The sequence below is a fragment of the Pelodiscus sinensis genome, chromosome 28 (genome assembly GCF_049634645.1).
Source record: "Pelodiscus sinensis isolate JC-2024 chromosome 28, ASM4963464v1, whole genome shotgun sequence".
Lineage (NCBI taxonomy): Eukaryota > Metazoa > Chordata > Testudines > Trionychidae > Pelodiscus > Pelodiscus sinensis.
The window spans coordinates 5289035-5302738 of record NC_134738.1 but is presented as its reverse complement, the minus strand read 5'-3'; the positions used below and the strand labels follow the sequence as shown (position 1 = coordinate 5302738).

The 13704-nt window shown below is 64.8% G+C and overlaps 1 protein-coding gene across 4 annotated transcripts in view; it reads left to right on the top strand.

Annotated features, from left to right (window-relative positions):
- Window positions 1-10094, top strand: part of PAX8 (paired box 8) — a 29620-nt gene extending 19526 nt beyond the window's left edge. For 2 of the 4 annotated variants that reach the window (XM_075911023.1, XM_075911021.1), the window contains exons 6-11: window positions 1020-1142; window positions 1628-1803; window positions 2138-2258; window positions 4770-4871; window positions 8223-8309; window positions 8734-10094. In XM_075911023.1, the coding sequence (XP_075767138.1) occupies window positions 1020-1142; window positions 1628-1803; window positions 2138-2258; window positions 4770-4871; window positions 8223-8309; window positions 8734-8804 (680 nt within the window). In that variant the 3' untranslated portion in view covers window positions 8805-10094. Of the gene's footprint in view, window positions 1-1019; window positions 1143-1627; window positions 1804-2137; window positions 2259-4769; window positions 4872-8219; window positions 8310-8733 lie in introns of all 4 variants that reach the window. The other 2 variants (XM_075911022.1, XM_075911020.1) reach the window with 1 other exon arrangement.
- The last annotated feature ends 3610 nt before the right edge of the window (window positions 10095-13704 follow it).

Here is a 13704-nt window from a genome sequence, read left to right as displayed (position 1 = left end):
TCTTCCCACGGAATGGTTAGCGCCCCAAATAGCCACTTCAAAGGCAAAGGCAGGTGGGCTGGGGGTGAGCCCAACGGGGGAGTGGTATTGAGGGGAGTCCCATGGGGGGAGCAGCATTGGGGGCTCCTGCGGCAGGGGGCTGTATTGGGGGTCCCCAGGAAGCAGTCTGGGGGTTTCTGGTGGGAGCAGCATTGGGGGTCCCCAGGAAGCAGAATTGTGGTGTCCCCGAATCTGCATTTCCCCTCCCCAGCGGGTTTAATAGTCCTCCCAGCTCTAGCATCCACCTGTGTGTGCCCAGCGCCAGATCGGCACAGCCGGCCGGGCCGTGGGGGCTGCGCACTTCAGCCTGGGTGCCTCATGGGAGTCGCAGTTTGATTTCCCAAAATCACGGTTCTCCCTTATGGGCCAGGCTGCCCAGGTGGCTGCATCTCCCATGATGCAATGTGGCCAGTGACTCTCAGCTGCCCAGCGCCTGTGGTGCATCATGGGAGATGTAGTCTCACCTGGGACCCTGGCCTATAAATAGGGTTGCCAGGTGTCGGGTTTTGAGCCAGACAGTCCAGGATTGGAGCGTTCTGTCCGGGAAACAAATGGAGACAATAGAACTGTCCGGGATTTTCTAAATGAGATGTCATGTCGATTGTGAGGTCATGTTGAGTGTGTCTGGTATTTTTGTTGAAACCATCTGGCAACCCGCCCTATAAAGGGGTGGGGGTGGGGAAAAGAGGCACCCACACTACAGCTCCCAGAATGCACAGCAATAGCCTTGCCAAACAGACCCTTTTCAGTATTTGAATTTCTGCTGAAAAACTTGAAAATGCCTCCATTTCTGGCCATCCCGTGCCATTCCACCCCACCCCCGACAGGTAAACTGAGGCACTGAGCCAGGCTGGGTCACACAGCGAACTGGCGTCAGGGTTGGGACTCCCCCCTCTCACCCTGCTCCCCTCCCACGAGCTCACGGGCCCATGCAGCTCTGTGCTCCGGGGGTGCTGACCCGGGGGGGGGGGTGTTTTCAGTCCCCAGCTCGGCCGTGACCCCACCGGAGTCACCTCAGTCGGACTCGCTGGGCTCCACCTACTCCATCAGTGGGCTGCTGGGCATGGCCCCGGCCGGCAGCGACAAGAGGAAGATGGACGACGGTGAGTGGGTCAGAGGGGTCCGGCCGCCAATACCACGGGGGAGGGCCTGGCACAGCCCCTGGGGGGCGGCCACAGAGGCCTCGCCAGGCTGCTGCTCCCAGCCCCTCACTGAGACCGGCTGGGCCCTGGGCGGCTCCCCTGTGGCCCTAGAGCAGCCACTTCAGCCCCACGCAGGCTGGTCTCAGTTCCCCTGCCCAGACCAGGGCCCCAGGGGACAGTGATGCCCACGTGGTGCCATCCTGCTGCTATGTGGTGCCCAGACGCTCCAGGCGTGGACGAGCCGTGGCTGGCAGTGGAGGGAGGGCTGGGGGGCAGGGCCATGCCCATAACTGGGGTGGGCTGTGTCCTTGAATTGGTGGGGTGGGTCGGGGCTCAGGCCATGCCCCTGTCTAGAGGGGGCTGGCTGGGGGTGGGGTCATGCCTGTGGCTGAGAGCAGGGAGGTGGCCATGCCCAGGCCAGGGTCTCACGGCTGCTCTGCCTGCAGGCGACCCGGAGAGCTGCCGTCTCAGCATGGATGCCCAGAGCAGTGCCAGTGCTGCCCGCAAGCCCCTGCGCCCCGAGGCCTTTGGGCAGCCGCCCCTGGAGCCGCTGGAGTGCCCCTTCGAGCGGCAGCACTACCCCGAGGCCTACGTCGCCCCCAGCCACGCCAAGGGCGAGCAGGTGCCCATGGACACCTGGCACAGGCGGCGCGGGGGTTGTGAGCACTAGAGGGGCTGGGGGTGAGCCCAACGGGGGAGTGGTATTGAGGGGAGTCTCATGGGGGGAGCGGCATTGGGGGCTCCTGGGGCAGAAGGCTGTATTGGGGGTCCCCAGGAAGCAGTTTGGGGGTTTCTGGTGGGAGCAGCATTGGGGGTCCCCAGGAAGCAGTTTGGGGGTTCCCTGGGCAGGGGGCAGCATTGGGGGGGTCCCTGGGGAGCAGCATGGGGGTCTCAGGAGGTCTGGGGGTGCTGAGCCTCGCCAGGGTCACTGACCTTTCTGTCCCCCCCATGGCCAGAGTCTCTATCCCCTGCCCCTGCTCAGCAGTGCACTGGACGACGGCAAAGCCGGGCTGACCCCCTCCACCACGCCGCTCGGCCGGGGCCTGCCCACCCCCCAGCCCTACTCGGCCGGGCCAGGTAAGGGCTGCCCCTCGGCACCGCCCCCTGCTGGGGGCCTCGGGCAGGCTGGGGCTGGCGCGGGGTGAGGAGACACCAGGCCTCGGGAGACTGGGGGGTGCCCCCAGTGCCACTGGGGTTCTGTCTCCGCCCATCCCTCAGCCCATCTGGCCAGAGCCCATGGGCCCTTCTCCAGTGCCTGCCCCGCCCCTTGGCCTGAGATCAAAGGGTTTCCCTTCCCCTCCTTCCTCAGTTGGCCCTTTGCTGGGCTGCCAGCTCCGGCTGTGGACAGCTGGGCTGGAAAAGCTCTGCCCAGACTCTCAGACACCCCCTGCCCCCCATCTCCTGGATCCCAGCCTGACATGCTAATGATGCTCCTGCTCAGCCTCAGGGCAGAGAGAGTCGCTTGGCTGTGTGTCCACAGCCCCACACTGCTCCTGGACCATGGGGATTCTCCAGCAACTGGGATTTGACTGGCCCAGGAAGGGGCAGCTGCCTGGCCTCAGGGAGGTGCCAGAGCTGCCCCCCCAGTAGAAAGTTCGGAGTCATCTGCCCCCAAGGGACGATTCTCCCTGACCTATTGGTCCATGACTGGCTCTCACCCTTGGGGTTAGATCCTAGCTGGGCCCATTTACCATCAATGTCTCCTCTGCTCTGGGCCCTTGTGGCTCCAGTACTCTCCAGTGGCAAGGAGTTCCACAGGCTAACAGCATTGGCCACATGCACTTTTCAGGCTCTGAATCGGAATCGGGGCTCCCTTTCCCCATGCCCATCGGGGCTCAGTCCTGGGGTCTGACCCAGTCCTTGGGGAGGAGGGGAGGGCTGGGGCAGAACAGGCCCACTGGAGAACATGGGACCTGCCCTCTCCTCCCCCTTCAGCTGTGGGAGAGGAAATTGCCCACTGGAGGGTGACGGGCTCAGGTTACAGGCCAGCTGTGCAGCTGCTGGGGGAGGGGCATTGTGGGCAATGGGGCACCCCACAGAGCTGGGAATGGGGCGGGGGCAGGGCAGGGCTACTGGCCTAAGCTAGTGACAGAGCTACAGGCTGAGGACGTGATCTCTGTGGCATCTCAGAGCCGCCCCCCCAGCCTCCCCGGCAGTCCCGGCTTGCGGCAGCGCCACTGTCAACAGGGCCCTGGCGGGGGCAGGTGAAGCAGCGGGTAGGGTGGGCACCTGAGCCACGGAGGGCACCTGAGCCACGCCTCGGCAGAGCACTGGGCGCTCATCTCAGCCTGGCACTCACAGCACTGGGGGGGAGGGGCGGGGGCCACAGGGCACCTGGGTCCTAGGTCCAGCCCTGCCCCGACTCCCTGGGGATCTTGGGTAAGTCCCTGCCACACTCTGTGCCTCAGTTTCCCCAGCTGTCCAAGGAGGATCATCAGCCTTTGTGAGGCTGTTTAGACTGGGTCACTGCGGTGCCTGGTGCATCGGGGCCCTGAACTTGGCCGGGGTCTGGGCAGTGCCCGGCCTGGCGGGCCATGATCTCAGCTGAGGTGTGGGCAGTGCCCAGCACGATGGGCCCTGGGCTCAGCTGAGGCTTCTAGGCGCTACCATAATACACATCAGACCATAGGAGCCCGGCCCGGAGCTTTCAGCCACTGACCCTCGTCCCCGTTGTCACGGGCTGGGGGGAGTCCCCGGGGCCGGCACCCCGTCTGCAGCCAGACGGGACTCTCGGGCGGCAGGTAGGAGAGAAGGTTGATTGGTTCCCATGGACACCAGGTAGCCCAGACTTGGTGGCACAGGAACCAGGAGCCGTCAGCACAGCCCAGCCTGGGGGGTCCCAGAGCCCTGCCCGGCCCCCTCGCCGGCCAGACTCCCCTCTCCCTGAGCCAGCCCAAAACTAACTCACCCCCCAGCCACTGGCCCCAGCCCCCCAGGCAGCCCCGCCCCCTCCTTTCTCCTGCTTCTCCAAGGTGTTATCTGTTGTCACCTGGAGGCTGAACATACAGGCACAGAGAGTGGTGCCCAGCCCTCCCCTCCGCATCCAGACAGTGCTGCAGTGCCCAGGGAAACTGAGGCACGCACACACACACACACACACACACAGAACAGCACAGGACAGTAGAATCACACACAACACTACAAAGCAACCCAGTGAACACAAAACCAGAGTTACGGCACACCCACCACGTGCCGCCCGCCTCGCCCCGCCGCATTTCACTCCCGCGCCGGCAGGAGGGGTTGATGCCCAGCCCGTGGGGCTGGGGCGGGCGGGCAGGGGGCTCAGATAGGGGGAGAGGGGAGGCAGATGGAGAGATACATGGAGATGGAGTCTCCAGTGCAGAAACACACATCACGAGGCCGGCAGAGGTTGGCGAGGTGCTATATCCCCTGGGGAGCTAGGTGGGCGGAGCCCCAGCTAGGTGGGCGGAGCCCCAGGACGGGGGAAGGATTGGGACCGCAGAGCCCCCACTGAGTAGCTGTTCTACGTGGCTGATCCCAGGCGGGGGGCAGCTGGGCTGGGGCTCCCTTCGGGGCTGCCCCCCACGCGTGTCCTGCCTTTCACCTGCTCGCCCTTCTCCCCTGCAGGGCGCGAGATGGTCAGCTCCACGCTGCCCGGCTACCCCCCGCACATCCCCACCGGCGGGCAGGGCAGCTACGCCTCCTCCGCCATCGCCGGCATGGTGGCAGGTAGGGCCAAGGCTGGGGGGGGGAGCGGGCGCTGGGCAGCCAGGAACTGTCCTGCTAAAGGCCTGTGCCCACCCGCAGGCTGGCTGGGGTGGGGGAAGCCCGAGTAGGTAGCAGGGGGCTGCCAAGGGGAGGGTGGTGCTGATGGGGGCCACAGCCAAGCTGGGGGCAGCCTGGGCTCAGAGATACGGCGTTTGGAGTGGGGGGGGTTAGGAGCCAGGACACCTGGGTTCTGTTCCCAGCCCATGGAGGGGAGTGGGGTCTAGTGGTTAGAGTGGGGGGGGGGAAGGTGAGAGCCAAGACGCCTGGGTTCTATCCCAACCCGTGGAGAGGAGTGGGGTCTAGTGGTTAGAGTAGGGGAGGGGCTGAGAGCCAGGACTCCTGGGATTTGTTCCCAGCCTGTAGAGGGGAGTGGGGTCTAGTGGTTAGAGCAGGGGAGGGGCTGAGAGCCAGGACTCCTGGGATTTGTTCCCAGCCTGTAGAGGGGAGTGGGGTCTAGTGGTTAGAGCAGGGGAGGGGCTGAGAGCCAGGACTCCTGGGGTTTGTTCCCAGCCTGTAGAGGGGAGTGGGGTCTAGTGGTTAGAGCAGGGGAGGGGCTGAGAGCCGGGACGCCTGGTTTCTGTCCCAGATGAGTTTTGCAGCTGCCTTGTCTGTAATGGGCTGAACCCAAACCCAGGGTCCCTTCCCCCATCAGGTCTAGCTGTGAGGTTTGGCTCCGGGTCCTGCAGGAGCTGTGGTGGGGGGAGGCGAGGGGGCCCGGGTCGGGAGCAGCCCTGTGCTAATCCCCAAGGGGGAAGCCCAGACTGCCCTGGCCACACTGCCCCATCCGCCCAGCGCTGCAGCGGCTCGTGCCTGGAAGGGTTAATCGGCGTGGGCCGTGGGCCGTGGCCCAGGTAGCTGCCGGGAACATGCTGAACTGGCGGGTGGCTGTTACCCTGGAGATGTGCTTAATGCGGCGTTGAGAATCCAGAGCTGGGCCCGGCCCCCCGGCCCTCTCCTGGAGCGTGAAATGAGATGGCAGCGGGCGGGCGGGGGAGCTGGGCTAGACAGTGTGAGCTGGGGCGCCTCCCGCAGCCCTGGCACCCAGCCGCCGCCCGCTGCTAACGCCACCTGCAGCCCTGCCCGCCGGGCACGGACCCCTGCGTCCACCCGCCTCCAGCCACGGGCAGCTCGGCCAGCGAGCAGGGCACAGGGGTGGCGCGGTCCGAGGGACCTGGGCGGATCCCGGCGGGGGGCTCTGCTCCCTGCGCTCGTGTGCCTAGAGCCTGGGGGTGCCACCTGCACAGAGGCAGCTGGGACAGGCTGCAGAGGGAGCGCCGGGGGCAATTAGCCCGCCCCTCCCTTCCCGGGCCCGGGCCTCGTGGGCGTCGCATCTGGAATATCAGCAGGGAAATCCACACAAGGGACACCAGCAGACCTGGCCACCCTGCGCGTGGGCACCCACAGACCCCCATGGGCCACTGGCTGCCCCTCTCTGGTCTGTCCCCACAGCCCCGGATCTGTCTGTCTATACCCCCCTCTGCCTATCCACAGCCACCCCTCTGTCGTCTGTCTGTCTATCCCCACAGCCCCGGATCCGTCTGTCTATACCCCCCTCTGCCTATCCCCAGCCACCCCTCTGTCGTCTGTGTGTCTATCCCCACAGCCCCGGATCCGTCTGTCTATACCCCCCTCTGCCTATCCCCAGCCACCCCTCTGTCGTCTGTGTGTCTATCCCCACAGCCCCGGATCCGTCTGTCTATACCCCCCTCTGCCTATCCCCAGCCACCCCTCTGTCGTCTGTCTGTCTATCCCCACAGCCCCGGATCCGTCTGTCTGTCTATCTCCAACCTCTGTCTGTCCCCAGCCACCCTTCTGTCAATCTATCCCCATACACCCTTCTGTCGTCTGTCTTTCTAGCCCCATCTAATCTATCTATTCCCATACACCTCTCTCTCTCTTCCCATACATCTTGGCTGTGTCTAGACTGGCCAGTTTTTCCGGAAAATCAATCGCTTTTCCGGAAAAACTTGCCAGCTGTCTACACTGGCTGCTTGAATTTCCGCAAAAGCACTGACTTCCTACTGTAAGAAATCAGTGCTTCTTGCGGAAATACTATTCTGCTCCCAATTTAAAGACTAACAAGATGGTTTATTAGGTGATGAGCTTTCGTGGGCCAGACCCACTTCCTCAGATCAAATAGTGGAAGAAAATAGTCACAACCATATATACCAAAGGGTACAATTAAAAAAATGAACAAATATGAAAAGGACAAATCACATTGCAGAACAGGAGGGGGATGCAGGGGCGGGGGGAAGGAAGGTAAATGTCTGTGAGTTAATGGTATTAGAGGTGGGGAAAGGTAGATGTCTGTGAGCTAATGGTATTAGAGGTGATAATAGGGGAAGCTATCTTTGTAATGGGTAAGGTAGTTGTGACGACACGTTGGGGTTCCCCCGCCTCCTGCACCCCCGAAATGGCACAAACAGACTCCACCAGCCAGTAGAATAGGGGGAGTTTATTGCTTCTCCAGGATACAGCACAGCACAGATGTCATCAGGTTACAGGGCAGGCCTAGGATGCCTCAGCCCCCCTTGATATGGGGGGGTCTCTGTTGCTGAGGCTGCTTCCTCCATGCTCCCAGACAGAAACTAACTCTCTTCCAGCCCTGCCCCCCCAGCCAGGGGCAGCATCCACCTTCCTTTGTTTCTCCCCATGGGGGGTAGCTGGTCAGACAGGTTTGGAGCCCCCTTTGCATAATGACTCACCTTTTTCCCTGCTGGGTCCTGCTACAGACAGCAGAGGTCGCCACAGCCCTTGCAAGTTACCCCCACTACGCCACAGTAGTTGGTGTCTTTGTTGAGCCCCCCGCGGAGAGTGTTGAATTTTAGCATGAATGACAGTTCATTAAAGTGCTACATAGTCCTGTATTTTGTTTCAGCTACACCAGACTAACACGGCTCCATTTCTATCACTATTCTGCTCCCGTTCGGGCAAAAGTCCCTTTTGCACAAAACTTTTGCGCAAAAGGGCCAGTGTAGACAGCTCAGATTTGTTTTCCACAAAAAAGCCCCGATTGCGAAAATGGCGATTGGGGCTTTTTTGCGGAAAAGCGCGTCTAGATTGGCCACGGACGCTTTTCTGCAAAAAGTGCTTTTGCGGAAACGCGTCTGTGCCAATCTAGATGCTCTTTTCCGAAAATGCTTTTAACGGAAAATCATGCCAGTCTAGACGTAGCCCTCCTCTATCTGTCTATCTATTGAATATGTCTGTCTGTCCTTGGCCCCTCACCAGGGTATCTGATATGGGGCTGGGGCTTGGGGGACTGAGGGGGTGAGCGATGTGGGCGCTGATGGCTGGTTGTGTCCCCAGCAGGCAGTGACTACTCTGCGAACGCCTACAGCCATTCCCCCTATGCCACCTACGGAGAGGCCTGGCGCTTCCCCAACTCCAGCCTGCTGAGTGAGTGCCTGGCGTGGGACGGGGGTGGGGGCTCCATTGCATGGAGGGGCGGGCAGAAGGGACTTGCCCAGACTCCCACCGAGATCAGGGCCCCATCAGGCTGATTCCCGCTGCCCCTCCCCCCATGGGACAGCTCCTGTTCCAAAGAACTCCCATTCTATGTCAACGAAGGAAGTGAGGGGAAACTGAGGCACTGAGCAGGGCACTGCCTTGCCTAAGGCCCCCAGCCAGTGGGTGGTAGAGCCCAGGTCCCTGACATCGTCTCCAGCTGCCTTGCCCATTGGACCCACCCGTCCCTGGCCGCTTCCTGCCCTTTGCAGCCGGTGGGGGAGGAGTTCTCGGTGCAGGTGACCCCGTGGTGCCCAGTGGGATGGTTAACTCTGGCTGGTGCCCCCCTCTGACGGGCACGCTTGGTCCTGCCCAGGTTCTCCGTATTATTACAGCTCAGCCTCGAGGGCCCCCGCGCCCCCCACCGCCGCCTACGACCACCTGTAGCTGTGCTGGGAGCTGCCCACAGGACCCGGCCGGGCCCGGCCGCCAGCCCGAGCTTTATTTATTGCCTGAGAGCGCCGAGCCGGGCACCGCAGCTTCACGGGACCGGACACGTGGCAACGCAGCTCCACCGGGGCAGGGGCAGCCGGGGATGCACGGGGGGCGCCCGCATGGGCCCCTGAGCCCCAGTGCTTAGGGGCAGAACAATGGGGCAGCGGACACCCAACAATGGGCAGAGTCTCTGTGCCCGTCCGGCCCCTTGGCCGGAGACCCGCCCCAGCCAAAGGGGAGCGAAGTGGGACTTGTGACCATCACCAGCCCTCTAGAGACCCAGAGCCGAGTGATCTGTCTGTCCCCGTACGGCCCCTGTATGTCCCCACCCCCATCTGTCTGTCCCCATACACCCCTGTCTGTCTGTCCCCATATGGCCCCTGTATGTCCCCACCCCCATCTGTCTGTCCCCATACACCCCTGTCTGTCTGTCCCCATATGGCCCCTGTATGTCCCCACCCCCATCTGTCTGTCCCCATACACCCCTGTCTGTCTGTCCCCATATGGCCCCTGTATGTCCCCACCCCATCTGTCTGTCCCCATACACCCCTGTCTGTCTGTCCCCATATGGCCCCTGTATGTCCCCACCCCCATCTGTCTGTCCCCATACACCCCTGTCTGTCTGTCCCCATACACCCCTGTATGTCCCCACCCCCCATCTGTCTGTCCCATACACCTTTCTATGGAGCTATCCATCCCCATATACCCCGTCTGACTTCCTGTCTTGTCCCCATACACTGTCTCTTCCCTGCCGTCCCCACGGCCTGGGGACTGGCGCTAGGCCCATGCAGACGGGCCTCTTTTCCCTGTGCACTGGCCATGCAGCTGTGCTAGGCTGGTGGCAGGACCCGCGGCGCCCGGCGGGGCCCCGGTCGGGCACCAAGCCCTGCGCAGCTGAGGCTACCCTGCTGGATAGTCCTGTCTTTTGTTTCAGCAAGACCAGACTAACACGGCTGCATCTCTATCACCCTTCTGGGCTGGAGTTTGCCAGACGCTGGGGAGAGGCAGGGCCCCCTCTGCCAGCCCGGCCCCTCCCGGGAAGGCAGCGCCAGGTCCCCCATGGAGCGGCATGGCGGGCTGTCCTGCGCCAATCGCCAGCCTCCATCGCTCCTGCCCACCTCCCCTTGCTTGCGCAGAGACTGGGTATCAGCCCTGCCCGGTGGGGCCTGGGGACCCCCCTTCTCCTCGTCCTCGCTCCCCGTCGGATGCTCCTGCTTTTTATTAAAGGTTCAGTAAACCCGCGTCCTGGCACCCGGTGACCGATGGGAGGGGGCAGCGGCTTGCGGGCGCGTCCCCCCGGCCCAGCCCCGCCAGACAGGCATCTGTGGGCGGGCCGGGGAGGTGCACAGGGGCAGGGCACAGGACTCACGGGGGGCTGGCGTGGGATCTGCCCGCCACCCGGCTCTGCTCCAGCTGGAGTCACGGTGCGGGGCGACCCCGGCCTGCGCCCACCCTGGCTCAGCCGGCCGGGCCGGAAAGCAAAGACGCCAGGGAATAAACGAGTCAAGTGAAGCCAGGCCCAGGCAGGGTCCGGCTGAGTTCAGAGTGACCAGGGGAGCCAGTGAGCGCTGGCCCCCTTGTGCCAGGTGCTGTGCAGACCCATGGCCCTAATCCCCCACTTTGCCCTCCTGCCCCGCTCCCCTCAGCGCCCCCAGTGGGGTGACGCTGGGCTGGAGAGCCTGGAGCCCCCCCTCGGCCACTGAGCACGAACCAGCTTTCTGTTGAGCCCCGCCCCAAGTGATGGTTGTGCACAAGCTGCCGCAGGGTCAGTAGCTGTGTCCTGCCCCAGGGCAGCAGAACAGATCCGCCTCCTGCTTCAGAAACCCAGGCTCAGGCCCTGAGTTAACAGAGAATCCCCCTCGCTGACAGCAGTATGGGGCTGGTGCCACCCAGGCACGCAGTTCGGGGCCTATCCTGCAGAGGGCAGCGCTGCTTGCTCACACAGACACACACAGGCGGGCTGCCCGGGGCCCCATGGCCGGGCCGGGTACAGAGGTGCCCACGGTCCAAGCCCGAGGGAATCCGCGAGGGGGCGGCACTGGGCAGCCCTGGCAGGGTCCCAGGGAGCCTGAGGGAACCCCAGGGGCTGGCTGAGCCCAGCAGCCACGACAGAAACACCCTGAGATGCAGCCAGCCACGGGCCCACGCAGGCCGGCCAGCAGCTTCCCCGTGAGGGGAGAGGCCGGGCAGCTCCTGCCTTTGTCCAAGCCTGGGGCTGACCCATCCCTCCCCCGGGCTCGCCCGCTGCTGGTCCGGGCTCAGCCCAGAAGCGCCTAGCGGGGGGGGCCCTGGGCCAGTGACAGAAGAACCCTGCGCCAAACGCCCCCTGGAGCGCAGAGCAGCCGCCTGGCCTGGGCAGCGGGAACCCGGCCAGGCCCGGGCCAGGGCTCTGCTAAGGGCAAGGAACAGGCGGGTGGGGCTCGCGCTGGGCAGTGCCAGCCTGGATGAGTCGGCCCCTGGTGCGGGGGGCTCGGCAGAGCACGTGGGGAAACTGAGTCACTGCGAAGTGCTGGCGAGTGGAATCGAGCCGGGCCCGGCTCCTGCCCCCGGCTTGGAACCAGCGAGAGGGCTCTGTGTCTGGGCCCCAGCCCCGCCAGCGTCCCGGTGCGGGTGGAGGGGCTGCGGGCAGGGCGGGGCTGGCCAAGCTGCGAAGCCGGGGGGTGTTACCCACTTCTTGCCCCTTTGCTCGGTCCCCGCCTCCCCCCATCCTGTGGCCCCGCGCAGGCCCTGGCCTGTGGCGCCCCCTGAACATCCATTGGGGGCCGGGGCTGCTAGAATAGGAGGCGCAGAAGCTGGGGAAGGGGGGGGGGAATATGGGGGGCTCAGCCCTCCTGGGGCAAGAGCTGGCCTCTGTGATCTGGGGACCCAGACTTTGGGGGCAGGCGCTGAAGGGCAGAGCCCAGCCCTAGAGTGGGTCCAGCGCCCCTGCTCCTGCCCACTCCGGCTCAGCCCCTCCAGGAGGGGGCAGCCGAAACACGCCCTGCCCACGTCACTCTCACCCTCCACGGGGGGGGGGGGGGGAGGGGCAGCCGGGTAGGTGGGGAACCCCCAGACTCTCCACAGCTGGGGCTGCCGGCTCTTTTTCCCTGGGGGTGGCCTCTTCACGGCTCCTGCCCCCCCCGCCTTCTGTACCCCCAAATCTCTATCCCCTCCAAGCACCTGAGCCCCAAATCCCCATCCCTGACCCTGCCCCCCATCCCTCCATAAGCCAGCGCCGCTCTCCCTCCGCGCGTTGGTTCCCCGCTCCCCGCGGGGGCTATTGATCACGGGGGGCTGCGGGGGCTCGGCGCGGCGAATCCTACCGGGAGCGGGGGGGAGGGGAACGGATAATGGGAAATAAAAGTTCATGAAGCAGAAAATCAAAGGCAGATTATACAGATGTGGCAATTTGCAGGATCATTGCGCCTGCCCCCCCTCCCGGCACCGCTGCAGCTGGCTGCCCCCCAACCTCCCGCCGCTGCAGCTGGCTGCCCCCCCGATCTTCCCCCGCTGCAGCTGGCTGCCCCCCAACCGCCCTGCCGCAGGACCCCAGCAAGGTACAGCCCCCCCTTTCCCCTCCAGGGTCTAACAGCCGCGCTGGAGAACCCCCATTCCGGCTCCGCTGGGGCAGGGTCGCCCCGGCCCGGGGTGCCCCTGGGGAGAGACACGAGGCGCCCCCCGGCCATGGCGGGGCGGGGTGGGGGCTGGAACCCGCATAAACCGGGACGTGCCTGGCAGCGGACCCCCGCCAGGCTCCCTGGCAGCCCGGTGCCCCCAGCGGGTCGGATCCGAACCGGGATCTGGTGCAGCGCGACTCATGGCGGGGGGGGGGGGGGGGGGCTCCGAAACGGGGCTTTTCCCCACTGGCCATCGCACCTCGCCTGGCCTCTTGCACTCAGCCCGCCTCCGCCGAATGAGTGACAGCGCACCCAGCCAATGGCACCACTCGCTGATCCCGTGCACCAGGGTGGGCAAAGGGCGGGCCGCATCCGGCCCCCGGGCCAGCTGATGTGGCCCGCGGCCGCCCCCGCGCCAATCCGGACTGGGGGGGCCGAAGTCTCCTCTAGGCAGCTCCCTCTAGGCGCCCTGCCCCGGCAGGGTGGGAAAGGGACAAAGACTTCACCTGCCCCCAGGCCAATCAGGGTGTCTCCTGGCCCCGCCCCTTCCATCCGAGGCCACGCCCCTTTCGAAATTTGGGACGTGCCCCCCCCCCCCCAACGAATGCCCACCCCTGCCTTAGACCTGGGCGGGGCCGTTGTGATTGGGCCTCTGAACCCCCCCCAGCCTTGGGAATGGAGCCCCGAGTCCCAGAACAGCCCTCCCCTAGGGCAGGTTGGCTGCTGGACATCAGAGCCAGGGAGAGCTCCTAGGCGTGCTGGCGCCCAGCCCCCCAGCTCTAACCACTAGACCCCACTGCCCTCCTAGTTGGGGAGAGAACCCAGGCACCCTGGCTCCCATCCCCACCCCCAGGATCACCTGGGGAACCAGAGAGCCTCTCACTGCGCAGGGTGTCTCTGCAGGGCCCAGGGCGGGAGAGGGAGCTCCCACATGTGGGTGGTGCAGCCAAGGCCCCATGGAGCAACCTGGGCCCCCTGGCCGGGTTCTGCTCGAGCCCAGGATCCAGTCTGAGCTGGGGGGAAGGGGAGGGGCCATTAGAAGCCCTGCCATAGGGCCACAGCACCAGTGGAGCTCGGATGGAACAGGAAACAGCATCGTCTGCCAGGGCCAGGCTGGCAGGGCCTGCGGGTCAGAGCAAGGGGCACTGGCAGGGCTGGGGAGCCCCAGGGCTGGGCTGGCAGGGGCTGCATGTCACGAGTGTGTGTGTGTGTGGGGGGGGGATTGTCACCCCTGGCTCCCAGCCCCACTTGACTGC